Here is a 27,495-nt window from a genome sequence, read left to right on the forward strand (position 1 = left end):
GAAGAATAGCTATAGAATATAGAAGTAAAATAGAAGTAAAAAAAAGACATTTTTCTAGGAAAAACGACTAAAAATTAGAAACTGTACGCAAAGGAAGTTCCACCCCTTCAGATGATAACCGTTGTCTAGCTTTTAATAAGAAAATATCTTGGTTAGATATATATATATGATTATTTCATCTATTGTGCACAAAAAAACTTAGGGAACTTCCTAGAAACTGCCTTCAGAAACTGTACTCTTGTTTTAATATCCTCAACTGTGGCACAGTTTCATCCTTTAATAATGGATTTAATTTGGAGGAACAACCACACATGATTCAGAGTCAAACTGGAAACTGAATGAAGATGTATGATTAAACTCAAGCTGTTCATTATTAGGGTCTGATATTGTTAAGTAAATAAACAAACAAAAACAGGATGAGATGAGGGGGCAGGGCACAGCTCCTATAATCGCAAAAACACAGGCCTGAGAAAAGACACAGGGCTTCTAGTCCCAGCTCAGCTACTAACAAGTACGCGAGGAGTGTCGTCACCTCACCTCTCTGAACCTAAATTTCCTTCCAGTCTGAAAAATGCTCCTTATCAAATTATCTAGATGTCACTTTAAGAAACAGAGACCTGACTCCAAGAGCGTGAAATTCAGGAAAGTTAAGTTTTTGCTAACAGAGGGTTTGGAAACTTTATCCAAAAACGTGAAGACTCTGCATTGAGGTAGAGATGAATCTCTCAGGACACAGCAACTTAAGGCTCTAATAGCCTATTCAACACTTACTGTCCTACAAGCTTCCTGACTACCAAGACTGTCAGACAAGCTGAACAGCAGTACCAGATACGACAAAAAAAAGAAAAGAAAAGAAAAAGTAGCCCAAATTCACAAGGCTTGACATAGAAAATTAACAGAGAGCATTCTATTTTACAGGCTCTATTTGGTAAGAGACTGCACACCTGTGTACATTCAAGTCACATAGTAATAAAAGTTAATTTTTTTAAATATTTTTTATTGTGGCAAGGTATATATAATGCTTACCATTCTCACCATTTCTAAGTGTACCGTTGTGTGCGAATTATATTCACAATGTTGTACCACTATCACCACTTAGTTTTATTTATACTCATTCATCTGTCAATGCAGCAGGCTGGGGATCACTCATTGGGCAAAAACTTTCACGGTCCATACCTTTATGTGGCCTTCATGGACCAAGATGCTGTTTTGTTTTGTTTGCGGTCTGATAACGGTGAAGTCTTTCTGTACATGGAAAGGCAGGCAGGGTTGAAAGGGGCCTGGATAACTGCAGAAGTCAGGGAGGAGCGCGGGGAAGGTGCAGTCTTCCCAAGGCCTAATTCCAGAGTCGGATACAAGGAGGACTACAGCGCCCGCCCCCAGAGGGGCGGGGCCTATGGCAGGGCGGGTGAGAGGAGCCGCAGAGAGGCTTGGGCGGAGCTGAGGGCGGAGCAGGGGGCGGGGCAGGGCTGGGGCGAGGGGCGGGCCGAGCGCGCAGGGGGCGGGGCCTGGGCGGAGCCATTTCTGGTGACTCCCTCCGCCAGGGCCAGGGCCTGGGCCTGCACCGGACGCCGCCGAGGCCGCGACGCTGAGCGGCAGCTTCACCCGTGCGCGGCCCATCTCCACGGTGGCGGTGTCCTGACGGGAAGCCTAAGTGGGATGCGGCTGACGCGGAAGCGTCTCTGCTCGTTTCTCATCGCCTTGTACTGCCTGTTCTCCCTCTACGCCGCCTACCACGTCTTCTTCGGGCGCCGCCGCCGGGCGCCGGCCGCGTCTTTACGGGCCCTCCGGAAGGGGGCCGTCCCGTCGCGGGAGAGGCGCGGACACCGAGGTAGGACAGCGGTCAGCGGCCTCCCTCCTCTGCTGCGCGCCCGGACGCGTGGCTTCGGGGCTGTGGGGGTCGGACCAGCCGAGCCGCGCGGCCGAGGACCCCGCTGTCGGGTCCGGAATTGCCCCCGGGCCCCGATGTACACTTTTCCTCCCCCAGCTCTCGGTAGCCAGCCCTGGCCTTGGGATTTGAGGATGTATCACTGCCTCAATCCTCCCCCAAATCTCACACGCTGTCCCCACTCCCTACCCTTGGGGCTGACAGGTGCGCACACCTTTAAAAGACATCTTAAGTGTCCAAGGCAGTGTCACAAACGCCAGAGATTGGTGGGAATGCCGCTAACTTAAAGACATCTATTTCCATATTGAAACAAAGACTCTACTACTGTAATCCTTCCTTGACTTCGGAAGGCCAGAGCGCTTTATCCCCAGGTTCTGATCCCTCTTTTTGATTTTGACCTAAGTCAGGATCGGACTCGGTCTTATTTCTCCCTTCTCCAAGAACTTTGCACAATAGTATCTGAAACTGTTGGACACTACATTCTGAAGTCAAGTGTTTATGTATACAGGTTGTGTTATGTATACACAATCTATAAAGAATCAGCAAAAGTTAAACTTGTAACTCGATACATGTTACTGTACCCAATTATTTTAGAAGGCTTTGTTGAGGAGAGATAACTTCTCACCTCGTGTTAACATTTTATTTCAAGCTCTTTCAAAGTAGAGATTCAATCAAAATTAAATTCTGATTTCCTTTTTTATTTTTATAGTGTGTGTTTAACCAGGTCAAATAATGTTGTTTTATCTCTTTGAAAAATTGAAGTTAAGATGCAATAAAAGTTCCCTAATGTCTGATTTAAATGGCTTGCATTTATCTATAGCTGCAGCTCTACCTTACTGATAATACTTGTTAATCTTTTTTATAACACAGAACAGTCTACTTTGAGAAGTGAAGAATGGAATCCTTGGGAAGCAGATGAAAAAAGTGAGCAACAACACAGACTTAAAAGCAGCCTTCAGATATTAAATAAGTCCACCAAAGGGAAAACAGACCTCCATGTACAAATCTGGGGCAAAGCTGCGATTGGTAAGTTAATGTTTAAAGCTAAGACGTGTAAAAAGCATTGTAAAAAGCACTTTATTAGTATTAAATTCAATTCCTTTTAATACGTTTATGGTTTATTTCATCATTTGTTAAGACATCATGATGCATTTTTTTCACTTTTTCTCAATACTCCATATCTCCTTTCTGTTAGACCACATCTGTGTAAATGGCGCACACACACAAACACACATATACACACATACATACACATACATATGTTCTATTGTTGGTCTTCAGCAGAGCACAGCTTTATTTGTAGATACAAAGGATGGGTTGTGTAAGCATCATTATATTGAAATGCCTGTGTCAACTGAATTTTCATGAAACAATGTATTTATTAGACACTTAATGCAAGCATAAGATGTGGCCCTTGCCCTTGATGGCCAGTTTGGGAAACATTGAACTGAATAAAGTTAAACAAGGATCTTTATTAAGGCATTTGTCAGCGCCTTAATATGCCTGCATTCATTGTGAATGTCCAAGAAGAGATATAGTATGTAGTTGATTAAACTTGATTGCCCACAAAAGCAGTTTTGCTCGGAGCATCATGAGAGTCTAGTATTCCAAGTTGTCTGATATGATCATTTGTAGAATAGGAGACTCAATGATGGTTAGAAGAGTCAGAAAGAATTGAGTGAGTTAGAAGGGGCTTTATTTGGCCATCAAACATGAGTTGGATTTATGTACAGTAAAGGATATGGACAGCAAGTACCAGGTGAAAAGAAAATAAACGAAACAGTAATGCCTGACCCCTGATTTTTCATAAATGCATTGACATTTGCATGCATATATACATCCTTGAAGATTACTGCTGATCTCTGCAGTTCCAATACCCAGACCCAGGTATCCAATCATCAATTTCTAGCAATTGTTTTCTTTAAAAATCTCTTGATATTAATTTCTTTCTTTAAAGTCCTACTTCCCCATCCTAGTTTTTAGTTAAGTCTAGTTCTTAACAGGTTTTCACGTTTCCAGACTTTTCTCATTTCAGTCTGAAGGTACAAAGTGGCCAGATGAGTTTTATCCAACACCACATTCATCAGCCTTTTCCCTAGGCGCAGACATAGAATTCCATTTATAGAAATTCTCATTCAAAACGGGAGAAAATGAATGGAAAATGGAGTCACACGTTCAGGCAATTCTGAAATCCAGCCAAGGAAATTCCATTAGATTTCAAGGCCTGGGAATAATCTGTGGCTCAAAGCTTAATTTCTAGACTTTCAGCTTCACCCTTGTAGTCATCCTTCTGTTTTCGGGAAGGATAACATGTATTTGTAACTCAGTAGTTTTACCAGCCTGTTTCCTGCTCTTAGGATTTTGGGAGTCCAACAAGCTTGTTTGATTTCAACCTCTCTCTGTCCCTTGTAGTCCAAACTGGCAGTGTTTCTGCTAATATAATATTCTCAAGAACCTTATGGGTTCTCCTATGTGTGTCACAAAGATTCACTTTATTAAACAGGAACTTCTCCACAGGCCTTTCCTGGATAATCCCATCTCTGTCTCTAGCTTCTGCTGAAATGTCTAAGGAGATCCATAAGTTAACACCTAATATCTTTTAAAAGCCCTCTATGTGATTGACTATTTTGACCTTTTCATCCTTCTGCAGTGTTAGGAAAAGCATGTCAGCTACATCCTTAGCCTTCTTTCCAGAGCATGCTTTTTTGACAGCAAATTTCCTAATTTTTCACCTCTTTTGCAATCTGAATAGGCTGAGAAATTCCCAGATCATCAAGTCCTGGTTCCTTTTTGCTAAACAGCTTTTCCCTCAGTCTCTCTTTTCAACTCATATTTTACTGTTATCAGCAAGAAGAAACCAGGCCACAACTTCAACAGTTTGCTTAGAAATCTCTTCAGCTAACTATCCAAGTTTATTGTTTACAAGTTCTGTTCTCCACATAACTGCAAGACACAATTCAGCTAAACTTTCTGCTCTTATATAACAAGGATCCCCTTTTCTCCAAGCTCTAATAACATGTTCCTCATTTCCTTCTGAGCCCTCACCAGCAGCACTTTTAATGTGCATATTTCTACCGACAATCAGTTTATGATGATTTCAGTATTCTCTAAGATGATAGGTTTTTTTCCTACTCTTCTCCTAACTTTCTTCTGAGTTCTCACTAGCTGAGTCATTAACACCCATATTTCTACCTATACTCTGTTTAAGGCAATGTAACCTAGACATTTTAAAAACATGCTTCTCAAAATTCTTCCAGTCTCTCCCCATTACCCAGTTCCAAAGCCATTCCCAGACTTTAAAGTATTTATTGCAGCAGCACCCCATTTCCCAGTACCAGAATCTAGAACTACATAACCTGTGCTTTCTTTTAGCTGCCATAACCAATCACCAAAAATTTAGTGGGTTAAAAACAACATACATGTTTTCAATTGAGCTGTAATTGACACATAACATTATATAAGTTCCAGGTGTACAACATAATGGTTTGATACATGTATATGTTGTGAAAGGATAGTTAACATCCATCACCACACATAGTTAACAGTTTTTTTCTCGTGATGAGAACTTTTAAGAACTACTATCTTAGCAACTCCCAAATAGACAATACAGTACTATTAACTATAGTCACCATAAATTTGTCTTACGTTTCTGAAGGCGGAAATCTAGAATGTGTCCATAGGGCTGTATTCCTTGTGGAGGCTCTAGAGAAGCATCTGTTTCCTTGCCTTTTATAGCTTCGAGTGACTGCCTGCATTCCTTGACTCACAGCCCCACCTCATTCTGACTTCTGTCTCCATCCTCACACCTCCTTCCCTCACTTTGCCTCTCCTGCCTCTCCCTTGTGAGGACGCTTGTGATTACATAGGGCCCACCCAGGTAATCCAGCATGATCTCTCCACTTCATCATGCTTATCTAAATCACATTTAGAAAGTCTCTTTTGCCTGGGAAATTAACATATTCACAGGTCCTAGAGGTTACATCTTCGAATATCTTAGGTTAGGGGGAAGCTTTGTTCATCCTATCATATTTGGAAAGTTTTGTCTGCTTGGCCAAGTCTTTGAACATGTTTTTGTGTGTATGTGTCCGTTAGTAGCAGGGTGTAATGAGAATGGAACAAAACACATCTTTCAATGTAACTAAAACAGGGCTCCCTGATTACATCATTGTGTGACGCTGCTCTCCTTCAATCGCAGAACTTCCGTTCAAGTGAAATCATGGTAAGACATAAGCGGCTGCCCTGAAGACGAAAGATGCGGTGGCATTTGTCCACAGAGGGCATCCTGCAGTGAAGGATGTGTTCAAATGGAAAGGAGGTGGCATCTCCTTGATGTATTGAATGTATATGTACATACATGAGCTCCTCTGGTTGTGTTTGGCACAGAATGGTGCATCCACCCCAGTTTGTTATAATATAGAAACAGGTCTAATCACATAGTAACTTACACTGTAATATAACACATTTCAGGATAAAACAGGTAGTAAAGGTCCAGTGATAATTAGGGGTTTCTCAGATTTAGAGTAAGAGAGTTGATTGTCTTTAATATAATCCAAATTTTGCCACATTTTACACTTGCAACCTCTGAGTTCTGTCTCATACATTAGCTGCCGTATTGATGATTTTGAGCCCAAAGAAAATCTACTTTTCTAGTCAAATGATATAAAAGAGCAGGACATAAACTCATTTCACAAACCAGAGTAAACCGGATGGTAAATATTTTTGTTTTTGTCTTTTTAATTACCAGGTTTGTATCTGTGGGAGCATATTTTTGAAGGCTTACTCGAACCCACAGATGTGACTGCTCAGTGGAGAGAAGGAAATTCAGTTGTAGGAAGAACACATTACAGGTATTAATTGTGCGACATTAACCTTTGATGTATTGCTGTGCAATGTTTTTTATAAATAGTAGAAGTAAAATCAGGGGAAAATATAGAAAATATTTCCATTTCAACTTATGAAGAATGGAGAAATAAATCTCATGAATATATATATGTAGTTAATGCTTACTTTAAACACTTTCTTATAAAATTGGATGTTACAAAATACTGCTGCTTTTTGGAAGCATGTGTCTGTTTCATTTTAAAACATTTCTGATTATATGAAAAAGTTCATGCTCTGAATTTGGTAACCTTCAATTGTTGATAAGCATGTAACATTCCATATCTTGGGGGAATAATACATAAACTTGAAAGTGTTGCCAATAGATGCAACTGGTGTTCCAGGTTCTTGTCCCTTCTCAGAAAGAATTCAGAGACAAGACGTAGTGGTTAAAAAAAGTAATATGAGGATTTATTAAAGGATGGATAGTACACTCTTAAGGGGATAGTGGGCAGGCTCAGGTGAGCAGCTGCCCTGAGTTTCTTTGGCAAGTTAGCTACATAGGGTGTAAAAATGAATGGCGGAATATTCATTGGGGAGGGAAGGGTTTGGGGTCGTATTCCCTGATTACCGCCCCAACTCCACGGATTTTTGTTCTTATTTAGTCTGGATCGCAAGTGTCATGGCGTCGGTGCATGATGGGTACTTCTGATCTGCAAGGCTAATTTTATTGAAATGAGGGCATAATGAGCAAAAGGTTACATTTGGACACTGGAAATTCCTGCCTTTTCTCACCTTTCTTTGTTCTTCTCCAGGACACTTGTCACCCCAAAAAGCATGATCCCTTATCAGCCTAAAGGTTCCTACTTTTCTTTCTCTGCCCAGGGACCCCCTGCTGCTTACATGATGTGTGGTTTCCTGCATTTTGCTTGTGCCCCTTCTTTCTGCCCAATTCCTGCCATTTAGTCTGTGTCCTCCTTTCTCTGCTCGTATCTAGCTATCTGCCTGCTCTAACACAAGTATTTTTATTTTTCTATTTCATATAATAGGTTCACATGTTTTTATAATAGTCAATAAGTATAACAAAGTTATTGGTATGAGTTTTGAAATTTTTACTTATTAAAATATATATATGAATTTTACTGCAATTTAATAGTATAAATTACCATTTTACTGCAATATTCAGAAATCTTTTTTAGATTCAATAAAAACAATGTATTAAGACTTTTTTGCACTCTTATTTTTATAAAACTTATCTGTGATTGCATATTTTCTGAAGATTTTTAAATAGACTTAAAATTGTTTTATTTAGAAAAATTATGATAATGAAAGAAAGGTCTTTTCTACTAGATTTTGCTTTCTTATTAAAATAAAAAATAATTATTTTATAATGCTTATTTCATCCAACAGTTGTAGTATTAGGGGAAAAAATATGAACCAAAGATTATGGTTTCCATTAAAATTCCACTTATTTCACACAGAAATCAAAAAGAAGAGCTATAACTAATTTCATTTGAATTTGCACTGCTCCTTTCATTCTTTACTGTATACACACTTGGAAAGCAATTTCATTGCATGTTTTCTTTTCAAAGTAATAATTCTTGAAAAGTAAACAGGTTTTTAAATCATTATTGGTAATGACTACTTTTTCTTTTATCTCCAGGCTTCCGTTGATGTAATACATTTAACAGCGTATACATAATCCTAAACTTAAAATAGTTGGGTTTGGGTATTTGCAAGTAAATGTATATTATGCATGTAAATCTACTATTTTGCTATTTGAAAATTAAACATGTGTTATGAGTATTAGTCTCATAGGTCTACCCATAATATATAGAATTTTCAGAAAATTAAGCATATTATGAATATTAGTCTAATAGGTCTGCTCATAATATATAGAATTTTCATAATATATAGAATTTTCTTTAAGATTCATAGAGAAGTAAACATACAGCATTATTACAATGATAGCAAAGGATTTGAGCAAACAGCATTAACTCCCAAAAGAAAGCCTAAACTTCCCATTCTCTTCTGAAATGTTTACATGAGATTTTATATTATGATTAAATAGCGATGCTGTTTTCTTTTAGCATTTAAGAGAACTGTGTATTTAAGGAAGTTCACTGTTGCAGCAGATTTTTAAAAACAGATTATTCAAGTTTTAGGCTCATGGAAAGTAGCATACATGATTTATCCAAAATTAATAAACTTTTATGGAATTGCAAGTTTTGAATTGAATCAGGCTACATAAGTACTAACTTGTTTCACATCTTTATTTTTATTTAATCAAAAGTGAATTAGAAGTAATGGCACATCTTGGAGATATTGAAAGAGTTTCTAAAGACTATCAACATCCTTATAAATAAGCATAAATGCATTCTCTTTAAATAAACCTTTAAGTTTGCAAAGAGCTCATATCATTTAATTTTAGCCTCACAAAAAGCCTGAGGCGGAAAGTAGAAAGGGTATTGTGTTCCAGGGTCAATCAGGCTCAAGAATACTGATTCTTATCAGCTTATAGGCCCAACTAATGTAATGCAGAATACCAAATAAATAACTCAGAATGAGAATAGAGCTATCAGTCAGTCCACATGCTTTGTATTAGCTTGAACAGCACTTTTTTTCCCATATAGGCAGGCTACCAATGATACCCAAATATTTGAGAGTTGTTTGATTAAATATGGAATTAAAGTATAGGATTTCACCATATGTAACACTTCCAAATCTGTGTGTTTCGGAAGGGAAGAAATGACTCCTTGTTCACCACTGAGTCAGTACCATACGTAGTCTGTGTGAATACATGGATACGTGTGGGGCAAACTGAACTTGTGAGTCAGACTGATGAAGTCCTATCACTTGTGAGCAGCGTAGCCGTGAGATTGAGTTGTTAAGAGCACAGACTCTGGACCCAGAATATCTCAGCTCCAGTTCTAGCTTTACCTCTTATTAGCTGTCTGACTTTGGGCAAGTTTCTTAACCTCTCTGTCCCTGGATTTCCTTAAGTTTGAAATAAGGCAAATAATAGTTTCTATTTCACAGAATTTTTTTTAAGGTTAAATGCGTTCATAGAAATCCAGTGCTTAGATCAGTATCTGGCATGTGAATCACTCTAGAGGTCTTGTTATTATAGTTTTATTAATTTTACTATTACTTAAATAGGTATTGCAACGTCTCACTGCCTTTCAGTTCTCCTTTTTCTGCATTTCTGTTGTTGCCTATTATCTCACCATCATGTACCTCCCAACAGATATCATTGATACTTTTTTTATATTAATGTGTTCAATTAGGTTACAAGCTAGCATGGGGCCCATTCTGTCTCTTGATGGAACTTTGCCTGTCTCTGCTCATATCCGTCATATGTTTATTTACAGTTTAATTTCATATGGCATCTTCATTTCTGATTTCTTAGAAGGAATCTTCTGCTCATCTTGGCTTTTGCTTATCCCCAGAAGACTGTCTTCAGAATGTAATGTCCATGTAGAGGCAATATCTTAAGACATATAAATGTCTACCCATTTGATGAAACAATGGCTAGGTGCTAAATTACTTAATTCATTGTGATCTAAGTTCAGTTGTGAGATTTTCAGTGAACATCTGCTCCTTATGAAAAAGTTGAACTTATTAAAGATCACAACAGAACAAAATATGTCTGATCTTATTTTTGAAATTTCCAGATATTACTATTATAAGAAGTTACTGAACTTATTACACATTACAGTGAGTGAAAGCTTTTATAGATAATATTAATGGTTCCACTACATTTAAGTCATGTACTAGACCATAGATCAATGCAGATCTCAAATTTTATTGGTAAACAAAAATAATGTAGTTAATTTTTCATAATGCCCATCCTCCCACTCCAGCCAAGCTAGCTAGTATGAGAGTGGAGGGTTCCATCAGAAACACTGAATTAGAAAGGTGTGGAGTCATGGCAGAAATGCTGGCCACAGGAGCAGGGGGAATTGCAGCAGCTATTCACAAGTAAGGGCCATTCGTGAGTTTGGACTACCCATTTTATAAAACTGAATTTTCTAAAGCTATTTGTTAACCAAAAATGATTTGGAATTCAGTGGCTGAGAGCTGTGTGGACTGTTTAGCTTGTGCACATATTCTTTATCAAGACATCTGCCATACTCTTAGCTGGCAAAGTATTAATCTTTTCTATAATTCACTTGATATAGTCATGGTGTCTGTATATATAGCATTTGTTCAGTAACATTTGTTGAATGTAGAAAAAATGAAATCATAATTAACTTGGATTCCCAAAAAATTTATTTTGTTCACATTCAGCTTAGAACTCAGTATTTGAATGATTTCTCTGGACTTTCTGTATATTGAAAGTACTTACTGGGAGGAATTTTTTTAAGTGAGCCAAGCATAAAAAGAATAAATATTGAAAATTAGAAGTTCTGACTATTAAATATATGCTAAGAAATCTAGAAGAGCAGGTCAATGTTTTAAAATTCTGTGTATGAGCTTCTTAAATATGTTCTTTCTTCAGTTAATGGAACTCTGTGATTGATGCTTGATTAATAACTATAGGAAACAAATATATATATTTCATCATGCATAAATATCCTATAACATCTCATACAGAAGCCCTACTTTATATAACAAATGTATAGCTGGAAAGTTATTATTAAATTGAATTTTTGTAACCTGATTCACATTCTAAATACAGTAGGAGAACTTACATAAATTGGTAGAGCAGATAACTCCCTGAAAGAAAATTACAGCTTACTCGTTCAGCATTTACTGAGTGCCTGCAAGTTAGATCATACTAGGCTCTGAGGATTTCAGAGTGAATACTTTTCCATGGCCTCAGGGAGTTTACACACCAGTGGTTGAGATAAACACATAAATAATTTTCATACCTTATATAAAGCATAATGATAAGGATGTACATACTCCTGAGTTGTGAGGGAAGTATAGAGAGAAGGCCACTAATTCAGTAAAAGTTGACTTGGAGGGTATGGGGTCTATCAAGAAAAGCCTCCTAGGGGAGGTGATAGCAGAGTTGAGTCTTAAAAGATTAATAAGATTTAGCAAGACAGTGAGAAGAGAGATTATATTCCCAGCAGAGGCAGTATCAGGGGCCAAGAACTGATAAATAGCTTGTTTTATGCATGGAACTGCAAACCGTTTGGAATCCCTAGAGCATGAAGTTGGTAGCTGAGTTGGGAGGGTAGGGAAGGTAGGGCAAGGGGCAGATCATAGTGGACCTTGTATGTGCCATGTTAAAGCTCTTGGATTTTATTCTTGGTCAATGAAAAGTAGCTGAAGATGATTAAGCTAGATAGTGGTATTGTTATGGATGTCTTTTGTGTAGATGCCTCTAGTAGCTATGTGGGAAAATGACTTGAAGGAGACAACTGAGTGCAGGCAGACCAGAAGACTGCATTAGAAAACTAAGTGTCCAGCAGGGATACAGTTAAGGGGTGAAATTGGGAAGTGGTATTGAGGCAGAGCCAGGAATTTGAGAAACCGGGAGGCAAAACTGTAAGAACTTAAGGTTTACTAAAGGAAAGCAAGAATTGACTGTGACGGTTCCCTGGTTTCTAGCTGGTGTGACTGGGTAGCTAGTGTGTGATCCAGATAGAGAATAGAGGAGGACTGAGAGCAGGTTCGTCCATTCTTCTCTAGCCCACCACACAACACCTGCCTGACACCCCCTTTCTTGGCAGACAAACTTGCTTCCTATTTTCTCCAGAATATCCATAACTGTCTCCCTTAACAAGCTCCTCTAGCATTTACCTGCATGGTCTCTTTGTGATCCCTCACCTAACCTGCCCTCTGTCCTCAACGCTTAGACAATGAGGTGATTTCCCTGGTTCAAGATTAACTCCCTCCATCTGTGCATCCCTTCGGTCTCTTCCAAGACTTTGCTCCTTGGGTTACTTCCTTACTCCCCTTTATCGTCAACCTTTCAGTCATTATTGCTTTCTCACCTTCTCATCCAAACTTGCAAAAGAATCCTCTAGGAGACTCACTGTCCCCACTTACTTCCTACTGTCCCCTTATTTCTCATTCACTTCCCAACCCACAGCAGTTGACTAACATACCTCCCAGCACACATACACAGTTATCTGAATCATAGGGGATTTTTTTGTTTACCCCTAAAGTTTCTTTACCTAGATCTGTGTTTCCTGAACTGTGTACTGAGGCACCACAAAATATTTTAAGTATTTGTGGGAATCAGTTTCACTTCATATCTGTCAAACAGAGGCAAACTACTAGCTTGAGGTAGTTCACAGTTTCAACATTAGATCATCCATTTCAGCGATGTCATACCTTTGTGGAGCTGGGTTTCCCATGATTGCTGTCATAAAATTCAAGTACCATGCAAAAATCCTAGTAGGTCAGGCAGTGACCTTGACAGTGTCCTCTCTGATTCCAAGGTTTGAGAAGTTGTGTAGTGCTCAACAGGTGCATACATCCCATTATTAAGTATGTGTGGTTAGTTAAGAATGATATAGGAATATTATTTTTTCTTTCAATGTATGCCTATTATTTTTAAGTGACTTCTAAGCTCCTAAGACATAAGTACTTTCTAAGTTGTTTGGACCTAACAACTTAAAAAAAAATGAACCATTGCTCACTTCTTTTGGCTTGGGAGACACTGAAAAACTTGCTGAAACACTGAAGGTGCTGGGAACCAAGAAAATTTGGGAACCTCTGATCTATGCCTTGACTCCACAGCATTGACCCCGGGGCTTTCACCGTTACTTGAACATGGTCTTGAGGTCTGGGAAACCAATTAGTCAGAGCATAAGAGCCGACATGCCTGCTTGCTGGAATTTAGAGCATTCTGCAAACGGAAGCTGTGGAGATTCCAAGATGGGTCAGATGTGCCCTGAATCAATCATACTTCTTTTGTTAGTTTGTGTGAATCAGTAAAATTCGAAGTATTTCTAAAATTATAAAGGAGAGAGAAAGTGTTTGTATACTATCAATAATAAATATTTTAAATCTATCATAACTATCATCATCGTCTCTAAAGTGTTTTCCAGCCCCTCCAATTCTGCAGATTCTCTTAAATTACTAAATGATCATGTGGCACCTCCAGTGCTAGTCCTGTCCAACATAAGCTCAAAACACAGTTCTGATCCCTGTAGGTTATCATCATTACAGAAGAACGTCATAGAATTCATGTAGTACATATATACACAAAGTATATATTCATGTTTTGTGTTTCAAGTGAAATCTAATTCTAGTATTTGTTAACCATATTGTCATGGAAACAACTTTAGCCCTGAAGTTAGATCTTGATTCAAAACTCAGTGTTGCCATCACAAGTTGTGCAACTTAAGCCTCATTTCCCAAATGCAAAATAGGAGACCAGTGTTCTCTGCAGAGTTGTTGTGGAGGTTAAATGATAATCTGTGCGAAGTCCTGTGTATCATGTATATAAAAGGCATCTAATAAATGTTAGTTTTTATTGCCAATCATAATCAACAAAAGCAGAATTTCAGCGTATTTATACTAAAGATTAAAAGATTCTAGCAGGTTGAAAAGAAATGGCTGAGCAGGTTGCAAAGAATCCAGGACCATTATGAGTAATTTTACAATAAGCTCTAAGTGGTATTTTTTATATTTAATATATAATAGTTTAAAATATTCCAATGGTATTATTTATTCTAAGTAGCACATAGTATGAAAATGTGAGTTATGCAATATGTCTATTCCTCTTATGACATTTTCTAAATACAGTAAAGAACAGAGAGTAATACAGTAGATCTCCTTTACCCCTTACCTAGAGCTAATAAATTCCAGCTCTCTGTCAGACTTGCTTCAGATATTTAACTTTCCTCTTAAGAGAATTAAATATTTCCAATAAAGGGAAAGCTCTCTTTGTATTGTTCCCCAGGCCCTTTCTTTTTCCTTCCTCCTCAGAGGCAACTATCATGAATTTGGTGTGTATCTTCCCATTCAGATTTTTATCTTTATACTTTTACTAGATATATAAGCATAATTTTTTTCTGTAGGTACTTTCAAGTTTGCATATAATTAATATTTTATGAGTGTTCTATAGCTTGCTTTTTTCTTTAACATTATATTTTTGAGGTTTAACCTTCATAGAATGTTTATAAGGTGCCATCCTCCATTTCTTAATTAATCAACACTTTGTCAGCCATGGATTCAGACACTTCATTCAGATGAAGAGCAGGAATAGTAGCTCATACCATAGACGGAGTGGGAACTACTCACTTAAACACCATTCCAGTATGAACTACAAGAGTTTCACCCTGCTCAACTGTACTATTTTGCCTATCAGCTCAAATTCTAGACAGCATGTATTTTAAATGTGGTTTTCAAAAAAAAAAAAAAAAGAGCTACCACATTTCTGATTATCGTATGCAAGTTGCTCTGTCTACAACCAAAGCTTCCCATTGATCTACAGCTGTGTCCCATCATTCATACTTGTTCAAAAAAAATCTCATGTTACAGAAATTGTTTCTAGAAAGAATATGGATTAAATGTCATATATTTTATGTGAAACAATTTAAACTTTTGGTACCAAATACTTCTGTTTTTGTTTGTCTCTTGTTTTTGTTTTGTTTTCTTTTGTTTTTAACAGCTTCATCACTGGTCCAGCTGTGGTCCCCGGGTACTTCTCTGTTGATGTGAATAATGTGGTACTCATTTTAAATGGAAGAGAAAAAGCAAAGGTCTTTTATGCCACCAAGTGGTTACTTTATGCACAAAATTTAGTGCAAACTCAAAAACTCCAGCATCTTGCTGTTGTTTTGCTTGGAAACGAACATTGTAATAATGAATGGATAAACCAGTTCCTTAAAAGGAATGGAGGCTTTGTGGAGCTGCTTTTTATAGTATACGACAGCCCCTGGATTAACGACATGGATATTTTTCAGTGGCCTTTAGGAGTAGCAACGTAAGTACAAAATATTATTAAACATGTCTAGACTCCAAGACCTGAATTTCTGTAGCAGGAAAATTGTGTTTTAAACTTGTAACAAATGCAGCTCTTCTGAGATCATTGAGGCCACGTATAATATTTTCTACGGGCAAAAATATGATTTGGTCTCATACTTTGGTAATAATCATGATGTTTTTAGAGTATTCTAGCCTTTTATGAGGAGCACAGGTGAGTTACTTTTTCGTATTTCAAAACCTCAAGGCATAGGATGAATTTTTCAGATTTATCAGTAGTGCTTTAAGGAGATGTTTAGTAGTGGATGGCTGACAGATAGTCCTTAAAACAATTATAGAATCCACATGATTAATAGTTTTTTAAAAAGCTTACTTTAGAGCCAATATTAAATCAAGAACACACTGTACCATTGGGTTTGGGGAGGATTATAATCCACTTAGGTCTGCCACTAACACTGGTTGAATTTGCACAAATCTCTTCTATAAAAAGAAAGGTTAACTAAATAATAGCTAAGATTTTTCAATATGTCATATATAAGAAGTCTTTCTATAAAATGGGAAACATTTTTTATTCTGTTAATAGAGGGTTTTGATTAATAGTAAGTTGACTTTAAATTTCCACTAATACATAAACTTCCTGATGACAGGGATTTTTGTCTCTTTTGTTCACTACTTTATCTTCAGAGCATAAAACAATGCCTGCACAGAGTAGGCACTCAATAAATATTTGCTGAATGGATGAATTATAAAAAATCTCAGTAGCTTGATGTTTGAATCAGATAATATTTTATCACTGATACCAGATGTGACCTTAGCCTGCAGCCCATTTGGCTACACAGATATCACCAGGGAAGCACATTAATAAAATACATTCCCTGGCCTTCCACAACAGTATTTTGACACAGCAGGTTTAGGGTAGGTCCAGAAAAAAGGCTTTTGTTAGGTATAGCTGGGTTTAAGATGCTCTGAAAAATCTACCCCTTGAGTAGAGTCTATATTTGTAAAATATTTTGAAACAAAAGAATTACTTCTTCACAATAACACTATATAACCTATTCATACAGTATAGGATGGAAACTTTCTGTAATTCTGGTACTGTTGGACCAGGCCAGTATCTTTCTTATGGATCGGTGGTCTCAACTAGAGACAGTTTTGCTCCCGTAGGAGACATTTTTCAAAGTCTGGAGATATTTTTGGTTGTTAAATATGAAGGGAGGAGGTGATCCTGGCGTCTGGTGGATAGAGGCCAGGGATGCTGCTGAACATCCTACCACACAGAGACAGCCTCCACAGCAGAGAATTACCTGGCCCCAAAATGGCAGGAATGCTGAGGTGGAGAAAACCTACTATAGACTGTTACATAAAGCTTTGCTCTTATGTGAGGGTTGTAGTTCAGGCACACAATTTGATGCTTGTTGTTTCCAAATGCCTGTAAGAATGGGCCAGTTGCAACAGGCCTCTCCTGTGTAGCACACAAGGTGTTTTTGTTTGGTTTTTTTTTTAATCTAAAATTTGAAAAGACTTTGGAATTGGAGCTCTTTGCTATAGCAATATGTATTCTGTAATCTTCCCATCGCCTATCTAGAACATTAATTAAATCATGATCATTATGAATGTAGAAGATTCTTTATACTTTGAAGATCTTGAATTCACCTACCTTATAACTACAGGTATGTAATGGAAGTGGAAGAATATAAAAACAGAGCATTTTAGGTATATAATCTCTATAGCAATTTTGCAAAAGATGTCAAAGTGAGAATCTTTTTTTTTTCTAAATTAGTAGATTCAGGGACTTTTCCAAAGTTAGTGTGGAAAATTACAGTTTGGGGTTTAGAAAATCGTATTTTAAATCTCTTCTCTCTGCATCATGCTACCTAAGGTGTTGGGTTGTGGAAATTTTGCTGATCCTACTGTCATATATTGTTAACTTATATGTACTTATTTTTGTAGGTATAGAAATTTTCCAGTGGTGGAAGCGAGTTGGTCAATGGTGTATAATGAAAGGCCATACTTGTGTAATTTCTTAGGAACTGTTTATGAAAATTCATCCAGGCAAGCACTAATGAACATTTTGAAACAAAATGGAAACGATAAGCTTTGTTGGGTTTCATCAAGAGAACGGTAAGTTCTATGTTTACTTGATTTGTCTGTTTTTTCTCCAGTCTGAGAGTTGCTTTACGTGGCAGCACAGGTTTCCAGAGTCATTTTAAACTCCATTAATAGCAATCTTTCCCCAAAAGATACATTAGTAATTAACGCTGTGAAGAAATTGGGTTGGATACATTAAAAATAGGGAGAATTTCCCATAGTCCGTCTTGAAAGGGAATACTGATAACTTAATCATATGCAAATGTCAATTGTTCAGATTTCCTCAATAATATTTTTAGACTTAAACACAGGAGGTTGTGGATGCCAGTAAGGGTCATAGGTTCGTATCTGACATGTTTAGCAAACCACTTCAGTGTTCCAAGACTAGCATGTCATCCCCTCACACCTTCAGGAACCTGACATTGCCTTGAGGACAGGGCCATGTACTAGTCTTCTTTGAATCCCCAGATCTAATATAGGACCTTGCATAAAGTAGGCCGGGTTAAGTGCGGAGTGGATGGATGGATGGATGGACAGACTTAATAAGGTTGACTTTCTTCCATCTTTTGCTTAATAATTATGAAACAAGTGTTCATGGAGTGAAGGAAGACATTTGGGGATCATTCATTTTATTTTTAAATAAACAAATGTAGTTTCCTGTGTAAAGCAGAGTCATCAAATAAATAACACCTCAAAAACTGTTCTTTTAAATCTAAAAATATATTAACTGTATCAGACACTCTCTTCTAGAAAGCCTCTCTTCCAGAAACCAAGAACATTCTACCCAGCAAGGCTCTTTTTCAGATTTGTTGGAGAAATCAAAAGCTTTACAGACAAACAAAAGCTAAAAGAGTTCAACATCACAAAACCAACTTTACAACAAATGTTAAGGGAACTTCTCTAGGTGAAAAAAGAAGAGGCCACAAGTAGAAATAAAGTTACAAAATGAAAAAGCTCACCAGTGTAGGCAAACATACAGTAAAGGTTGGAAATCATCCACACACATAGCTAGTAGGGAGGTTAGATGGCAAAAGCAGTAAAATCATCTATATCCACAGTAAGCAGTTACAGGATACACAGAACAATTACATGTAAAATGTACTAAAAACAGTAATCAGAGGTAGGAGAGTACAAATGCAGGTTTTTGTAATGCATTTGAAATTAAGAGATCAGCATCTTAAAGCAATCATGTATATATATAGACAGCTATACAAAAACCTCATGGTAACTACAAACCAGATTACCAATTACCAATAGTGAACTGTAATCAGTAATTTAAAAACTCCCAACAAACAAAAGTCCAGGACCAGATGGCTTAACAGGTGAATTTTGTGAAACATTTAGAGAAGAGTTAACACCTGTCCTTCTCAAACTATTCCCCCAAAAATCACAGAGGAATAAACACTTCCAAACTCATTCTACAAGACCAGAATCACCCTGATACCAAAGCCAAAGATAGAAAGAAAAAGAAAATTATAAACTGGTTTCACTGATGAACATAGATGCAAAAATCCTGAACAACATACTAGCAAACTGAATCCAACAATACATTAAAAGGATCATACACTGTGATCAAGTGGGATTTATCCCAGGGATGCAAGGATTGTTCAGTATCCACAAATCAGTCAGTGTGATACAACACATTAAAAAATTGAAGAATAAAAGCCACCTGATCATCTCAATAGATGCAGAAAAATCTTTTGAGAAAGTTCTTCATCCATTTATGATAAAAATTCCCCAGAAAGTGGGCATAGAGGGAACACACCTCAACATAATAAAGCCCATATATGACAAACCCAAAGCTAACATCATACTCAGTAGTGAAAAACTGAAAGCTTTCCCTCTAAGGCCAGGAACAAGACAAAGATGCCCACTGTCACCAATTTTATTCAACATAGTTTTGGAAGCCCTAGCCACAGCAGTCAGACAAGGGGGAAAAAAGGAATCCAAATTGAAAAGGGGAAGTAAAGTTGTCACTGTTTGCAGATGACATGATACTACACACAGAAATCTAAAGATGCCACCAGAAAACTACTAGAGCTCATCAATGAATTCAGTAAAGTTGCAAGATTCAAAATTAATGTACAGCAATCTGTTGCATAGCTACACACTAACAATGAACTGTCAGACAGAGAAATTGAGGAAACAATCTTATTTACCATCGCATTGAAAAGAATAAATACTTAGGCATAAACCTACCTCAGAAGGTAAAAGACCTATACTTGGAAAACTGTAAGACAGTGATAAAAGAAATTGAAGATGACACAAACAGATAGACAGATATACCATGTTCTTAGATTAGAAGAATTAATATTGTTAAAATGACCATGCTACTCAAGGCAATCTACAGATTCATTGCAATCCCTTTCAAAATACCAGTGGCATTTTTCACAGAGCTTGAACAAATAATTTTAAAATTTGTATGGAAACACAAAAGACCCTGAATAGCCAAAACAATTTTGGGAAAGAACAGAGCTGAAGGAATCACACTCCCTGACTTCAGACTACACTACAAAGCTACAGTCATCAAAACAATATGATCCTGTCACAAAAACAGACACATAGATTAATGGAACAGAATAAAAAGCCCAGAAATAAAAACACACACTTAATGGTCATTTAATGGATGACAAAGGAGGCAAGAATATGCAGTGGAGAAAAGTTAGTCTCTTGAATAAGTGATGCTGGGAAAACTGGGCAGCTACATGTTTAAAAAAATGAAATTAGAACATCCTCTAATACCATATACAAAGTAAACTCAAAAGGGATTAAAGACCCAAATGTAAAACTCGATACTACAAAACTCCTAGAGGAAAAACATAGGCAGAACACTCTTTGACATTAATCACAGCAATATTTGGGAGGAAGGGATGGGGAAATCTGTCTCCTAAAACAAAGGAAACAAAAGCAAAAATAAACAAATGGGACCTAATTAAACTTAAAGCTTTTACACAGCAAAGACAACCTACTGAATGGGAGAAGATATTTGCAAATTATATGACTGATAAGAGGTTAGTATCCAACATATATGAATAGCTCATACAACTCAACATCAAAAAAGCAAAAAAAAAAATTTTTAAATGGACATTTTCCAAGAAGGAAATGCAGGTGGCCAACATGAATACATGAAAAGATGCTCAACATTGCTAACTATCAGGAAATGCAATTCAGACTACAGTGAGTTATCACCTCACACCAGTCAGAATGGCTATCATCAAAAAGAATGCAAATAACAAATACTGGCAAGGATGTGGAGAAAAGGGAACCGTCCTATACTGTTGGTTGGAATGTGAATTGGTGCAGCCACTGGAAAACATTGTGGAGGTTCCTTAAAAAAACTAAAAATAGACCTACCACATGACCCAGCAGTTCCACTCCTGGGTATATATTTGAAAAAAAACAAAAAGTAACTTAAAAAGATACATGGACCCCAATGTTCATAGCAGCACTATTTACAATTGCCAAGATATGGAAGCAACCTAAGCGTCCATCAACAGATGAATGAATAAAGAAGATGTGGTATATATACAATGGAATATTACTCAGCCATAAAAATAAGAATGAAATTTTGCCATTTGCAGCAACATGGATGGACCTAGAGATTATCATACTAAGTGAAGTAAGTCAAAGACAAATACTGTATGGTATCACTTAACATGTGGAATCTAAAAAATACAACAAACGAGTGAATAAAGCAAAAAAGAAGCAGACTCACTGATATAGAGAACAAACTAGTGGTCACCAACGGGGAGAAGGAAGGAGGGAGGGGTTAATATAGGGGTAGGGGAGAAAAGGGTTATTAAGGGATTATGTGAAGTCACGTGTGTGGAACTTTTGAAAATTGTAAAGCACCATAGAATTTAAAGACTCATCCAATAAAAAAAGAAGGTTTGGAAACTAAAAAAAAATATATCAGGCATAGAAATACAAAAACAAAAAAAGCCTGACTCTATTACTAGTTTAATCATATTACATCCATTTGGCCAGCAAATATACATCAAGCAACTGCTATATGCCAAAAACTATTTTAGCCATGAAGGGATACAGCAGTGAACAAAACAGTAAACAGAATCCATGCCCTCTTAGAACTTAGATGCTTGTTGAAGGAGACAAACCAGTAAAATATAATGTAGGTCAAAAGATGATAAATACCTTTTTAAAAAAATTTGAGCGTAAGAGGAAGGTTTCAAGAGGACTATGGATCAGGAGTAAAGCAGCTGATGTTTTAGAACAGCCAAGGAGAGTGCTAGTAAGAAGGTTACATTTAAGCACAGGCCTGAAGAAGGCTTGGGAGAAGAGCAGTCCCGGCAGACGGGAGGGCAGATGTGTTGGCTACGGCAGGAGCACGCTTACCATGCTTGAGGGGCAAGGGACAGTGTGCCTGGAGTGGAATGAGTAGGGAAGTGTAAACTAACAAATTTCACTGTGGGAACAGAATTATTCTTGAAATTCCTCTCCTACCATTGAGCCAGGACGTGGAGTAGGTGTCCTCCTTGCTTCTCATTGCTGCTTCCAAACCGGTTTCCCTTTTCCCTCCCTAAAACCTCCAATTTTGCATCTCATACTGGCAGACAAAACCGTCCATTCCTCTTCCTCTTTGAAATCATACACGGACCCTTTGGTTTACCCCCTTAATTCTTTGGAGAGTTTAGTTGCTGGCACTCACTCACTCTCTCCGACATTACTTCCAGCCTATTTCCTGGTGATTCCCAAATCCACAAAGATGGTCTTTCCATCACCTTGGTCTTGAAGTTCCTTTACTTCCATTCCTCCAGCGACCGGGGTCTCCACGTGACCTCAGCCGTTCACGGCCATGGTCATTTCCTAGACCTTCCGATTACGCATATTGCATCTTCTCCATGATTTTGAATTTGAACATCTATCTCTAACCATTATTTCCTGTCTTTCCTACTCCACTCCTACTGTGTTAACCCCACTCCAGCAGTTTAGCTGGGACTTACATTCCGTTGCTCCTACTACCTTTTCATTGTCCTTCACTCATCTCATCTTTACCTTCTTCTGTACCCCCACTTAAATTTCATGATCATGACCAAATATACATTCAACTCCCTAGTTCCTCAATCTAGCAACCCTAACTCTGGTAAATCCAGCTCTCTTACCTGCTCTATACCTCCACCTGTGCTGCCAAATACACTTGGAGAAAGATGCCGTTTGATCTCACTTTAAATATATACCCTTGACCCTCAGGTGCCCAGCAGTCACCCATTTCCCTTGTCTGTGTGTTCTCCCAGTCTCCTAGAAGACTGTTTCATACCTTCCTCTCTCTTCCCGACTGCTTTACCTAATGACCCTATTGCCTGTTTCACTGGGGAAATAGGAACAGCCAGGAGAGAACGTCTAGCTTTCTAACTAGTTTCTCAGCTTCTACCCTTGCCCCTACAGTCTGTTTTCTTCACAACAGCCAGATTGATTCTAATAAAACATAGATGAGGTCCGTCACCCCTCTAATCAGAACCCTGCCTGATGGGGTGACTTCACCTTCTACTCCTCTCCCTGCCCATGACTCTGCCTCTGCCACTCTTGCTGTCCCTTGAACAGGCACTGCGGGCACATCCCGCCTCATGGCCTTAATTCTTGCTCTGCAACACCCCCCCCCCCACCCAGTATCTGCATGGTTTGCTCCCCCACCTCCAGCTCCCAGATGCCCCTGCCATGAGACATTCCCTGGTCACCTGTTTACAGTTGCAATACCATCCTACCAGAACTCCTTCCTCACTTCTCTGCTTTAATTTTCCTCACAACACTTAACACCTTCTAAATAATTTACTGACTTGCCTTGTTTGCTATCCTTCCCCACCAGTAGAACTAAAATAGAAGCTGCATCAGGGCAGGAATTTGGAGGGTGAGGTAGAGAGAGAAGACTTAGCACCCAGAAAATGTCGGCTGATTTAACATTCGTTCAGAAATGTTATGAACGCTAGATTTTAAAACTGTGTAGCTGTAAACTTCTCAGATTCCTAAAAATCTTCAAGAAATCTATTTGGGCAAGATTTCATTTCTCTCTTCTGCCTGCCATCTCTGTAATGTTTTATCATTCCCTATAACCGATATTAAAAGAGAAAATATTTTCTTCCACAAAAGGTATACTTAGTAAAGTGAAAACTACAGTTGTCTTTCTGATTTTCTAGGTGGCAGCCTCAAGAAACAAATGAAAGCCTTAAGAATTATCAAGATGCTTTGCTTCAGAGCGACCTCACATTGTGCCCAGCAGGAGTGAACACAGAGTGTTACAGAATATACGAGGCTTGCTCCTGCGGTTCCATTCCTGTGGTGGAAGATGTCATGACAGCTGGCAGCTGTGGAAACACGTCTGCTCACCACAGTGCTCCTCTGCAGTTACTCAAGTCCATGAACGCACCCTTTATCTTTATTAAAAACTGGAAGGAACTTCCTGCTATTTTAGAAAAAGAGAAAACTGTAAGTTTATCAGAAAAGATTCAAAGAAGGAAAAGGTTACTTCATTGGTATCAGTACTTCAAAACAGAGCTAAAAATGAGATTTACTAATATTTTAGAAAGTTCATTTTTAAGTAACAATAAAGGTTCACTGTAAATTATCTTTTTGAGCTAAGATCTGATTTTTTAAATCATTTCTAATAGTGTGTGTGTGTGTGTGTGTGTGTGTGTGTGTGTGTGTATTTGTAAATGTTCTTTAAGGTACCCCTGTAGACCTTAGATTATATCCATAATGTAACCAAGTACATCCCTATTGGGCCACTCCTGGAAATAAAGTAAAATGTTACTCAAACTTCTACACAGCTGAGTGATTCAACCTTTATCAACTCTCCTCACCTATTTAAACCACTCTAGAGAAGCAGCATTGTGTAGTGGAAAGACTGGGCCTTGGAGTCAGACCAAACTTGACTTAAAACCTTACCTCTGCACCTACTATCTATCTGGAGACCCTGAGCAAGCCATCTACTTGTTCTGAGTCTTGGTTCCTTTCAATATAGAATGGAGGTAATGGTACCTCGTAGGGTTAGTTGTAAATATGAAAAGAAACAATATATAAAGTACTCAATAATTGTAATAATTTCTAATTCATTTCTGATTCCTTCCTAGTTAATAATAGGGTTAAATGTAAATATTTTAACACGTGATCTTTTACATAATTTGGGAGTGATCATATGTCATACTGGGAATGTATGTGGACAAATCTTAGTTAGGTTACTCAAGTTTTGTTGAATCACATATGTTGAGGTAGGTGCCTGGATGTGGAATTTGGTCCTAATCCATACTAAACATGGGCTGATGGCAGTCAGAGCCAGAGAAGTAGTGCCTAAACTCAACAGGAGTTGTCACTGAAGTATGGGGTAAGACTAGCCAGCTCAAAAAGAGAGTACTTTGTACAAAGGCTGTCTGATGCCCTCGGAGAGCAGCGGCTTTGATTAAGGCTGAGAGAATGGTCTTGTATCTTCAGGTCCCTGGACTCCTGAAAGGATGCAGGGGACCTTGGGCTCAATTGTTTACTTTGCCTGGCTTTTTATTTTGTTAGGAATCCTGTGGCTTAACTCCTGTGAAATCAGGAAATTAACATCATTGTTCCTTCCAGGAGCTTTTTTATTACATGAATGGCCATACGTATTAAACAAATGTAATTTCCCCACACTTTTTTAGATCTGGAGCTCCCACAGGGGTGTCCACATTATCAGAAGATCTGGCACCTGGATATAGCGGACCTTGTCTTGGCATCATAATGGAGAATCACCGTGCCTGCCACAACCCAATCCAATTCTAAGGAAACTGCCCCACCTGCAGCCCTTGCTAAAGGAACTGCAAGTAGAGTACCATTTTATAACAAGTGTCTCTCCTCTTTGTCCCCCACTTCAGGTGACAGCTATCGGTACTTTATTCAAGGGCACCCTTTTGCTAGGCTTCCTGATGATCCTGGACATTAGTACCAAAAAATAATAATAACTGAGACAAACAGCTAATTCAAGACCTTTTTGAACTAGGAAATACTGAGAAACTGGGAGTCAACTGCAGGAGCAGAAACAGAAAGGATGGATGCAATGGCATCAGAGCTGTAACTAGTGCCGGGGCTATGAGAGAAGCACAGATGCCCAGAACAAGCCCGAGGAGAGAGAAATCTGACCCCAGAGCTGCTGCGATGTGTCCTAATGGGTTTCTAGCTCCTGCTCTCATGACTTTTGAGATTGCTTTTTTAATTTCCCCATTGTACATCCTCAGAATTATCTCCTGTCTTCAACCTTCATCCCTCCTTGCCCCTGGTTACTTGAGCTGACTTCTAAACCAAAAGAACCCACCCAAAACAATAGCCATATGCTTCATCTTTCAGAGCCCCCCTTTTGCCTTTCTCTTGAACAGGAATGCATGCCAGGTCCAAGATTGTAACAGAATTCTCCTTTGAAAAAGTTAAAGAGGTCTCTGTACTGGATTTTACCAAGACCGGGCCATCTTTCTCTTTAGGTGGTACTTGCCTAGTCCTCTCAAAGAACACTTTCTGCATTGGTGTCTTTGTTGCCAGCAAAGCCTTTGCAATGTCAAGACCATGGAGCAAGAGACAAGTGAAATCATATCCAAAGAAATTGTCTGTGTCCTCCAACATCCCTTTTTACCACGTGGAGATTCGGGGTAAGTTACGTAGAGGCCAACTCTAAGCTATCAGTTAAGTCTGCCTTATCTAGTTCTGGTGATTTGCATGATATAGTTGGAGTCTATAAAGTTTGAAGGTCCAGAACCTACCAAAGTCTGAATTCAAAGCTTCACTAAACCAGAAATACAGTCTAAGGCCAATGTTGGAATGGGATTCTGCCATTTCTCGTTGTTTTTCTGTCAATACCAGAGACTTTTCCACCTCAGGAGGTAGCCAGGCAGCAGAATGCCTTCATACATTAAACATTTTATAATATACATTATGTGCAGTACATACCAGGAATTTACCTGTTAGGAATGAAAAAAAAGCTAGTTCTGTCCTCAGGCGCTCACAGCCTGACGGGAGTATAGCTACAGGATATTCACGCCAAGAATTCCAGTAGACATATTTACAAAGAGCTACAGGACTTCAGGGAAAGACCTGTGTGTGTCCAGGGGTAAAGCTTCCAGACGTGTGTTGAGTGGAATTTAAAGGATGAATAGATTTGGTGGCATCCTTCAGTACCATCAAAGGGACATCCGAGCAACTTTTTTTTTTTTTTTTTTTTTTTTTTTTTGTCCCCTGAGATCAGCTGAGACCCAGCTGTGTTGGTTCAGGAGAAGTTGAGGCTCCTGGGATGGTTATAGGCTACTCAAGTTAACCACCTCGTGGTCTACCACTGATCTGTGCAGGCAAACGGTTTTAGTCATCTCCATCCACGGATTAATTCATCACAGGGGATCACTGCAAACTGGTACATTGGAGTAGTAGTTCTGGAGGATTCTCAGAAGGAATTAGAGTCCCACTTGCTGTGAGTTGTCTGGCAGTCAACCGTGTGTCTTCTGTGTGTTACTGGTCCTAAAATGACTCTCTTAGCTCCATTTAGGTAACTTTCATGCTCCCTAAAATACATGACTAGAAGTGTATTCATTATCTTCCTCTTCCAACACACAAACACACAAACACAAACCCCTTTCTTCTCAAACCTTCTTAATCTCAGAAAATGGTGTCACTAACCATGCTGTTTCTTAAGCTAGAATCTGTAAATTTCTACTTATTCCTCCCTATCCCTCCAATTAAACACCAAGTTCTGCTCTTCAAATTTGTATTTGGTTTAGGCAAATCTTTTAAATAACATAATCTCTTTTCAGGTAGTAAATTTCTGCTGCAGAAATAATATGGCATTACTAAGA

The 27,495-nt window shown here is 38.3% G+C and overlaps 1 protein-coding gene across 1 annotated transcript; it reads left to right on the top strand.

Annotated features, from left to right (window-relative positions):
• Positions 1–1,526: 1,526 nt before the first annotated feature.
• RXYLT1 (ribitol xylosyltransferase 1) lies at positions 1,527–24,263 on the top strand. Its single transcript, XM_032493322.1, has 6 exons — positions 1,527–1,831; positions 2,759–2,914; positions 6,633–6,735; positions 15,285–15,599; positions 17,549–17,719; positions 23,836–24,263. The coding sequence occupies exons 1-6, from the start codon at positions 1,660–1,662 to the stop codon at positions 24,257–24,259; spliced, it is 1,341 nt and encodes a 446-aa protein (XP_032349213.1). The 5' UTR covers positions 1,527–1,659; the 3' UTR covers positions 24,260–24,263.
• The last annotated feature ends 3,232 nt before the right edge of the window (positions 24,264–27,495 follow it).

This window comes from Camelus ferus, chromosome 12, assembly GCF_009834535.1.
Source record: "Camelus ferus isolate YT-003-E chromosome 12, BCGSAC_Cfer_1.0, whole genome shotgun sequence".
Taxonomy (NCBI): Eukaryota; Metazoa; Chordata; class Mammalia; order Artiodactyla; family Camelidae; genus Camelus; species Camelus ferus.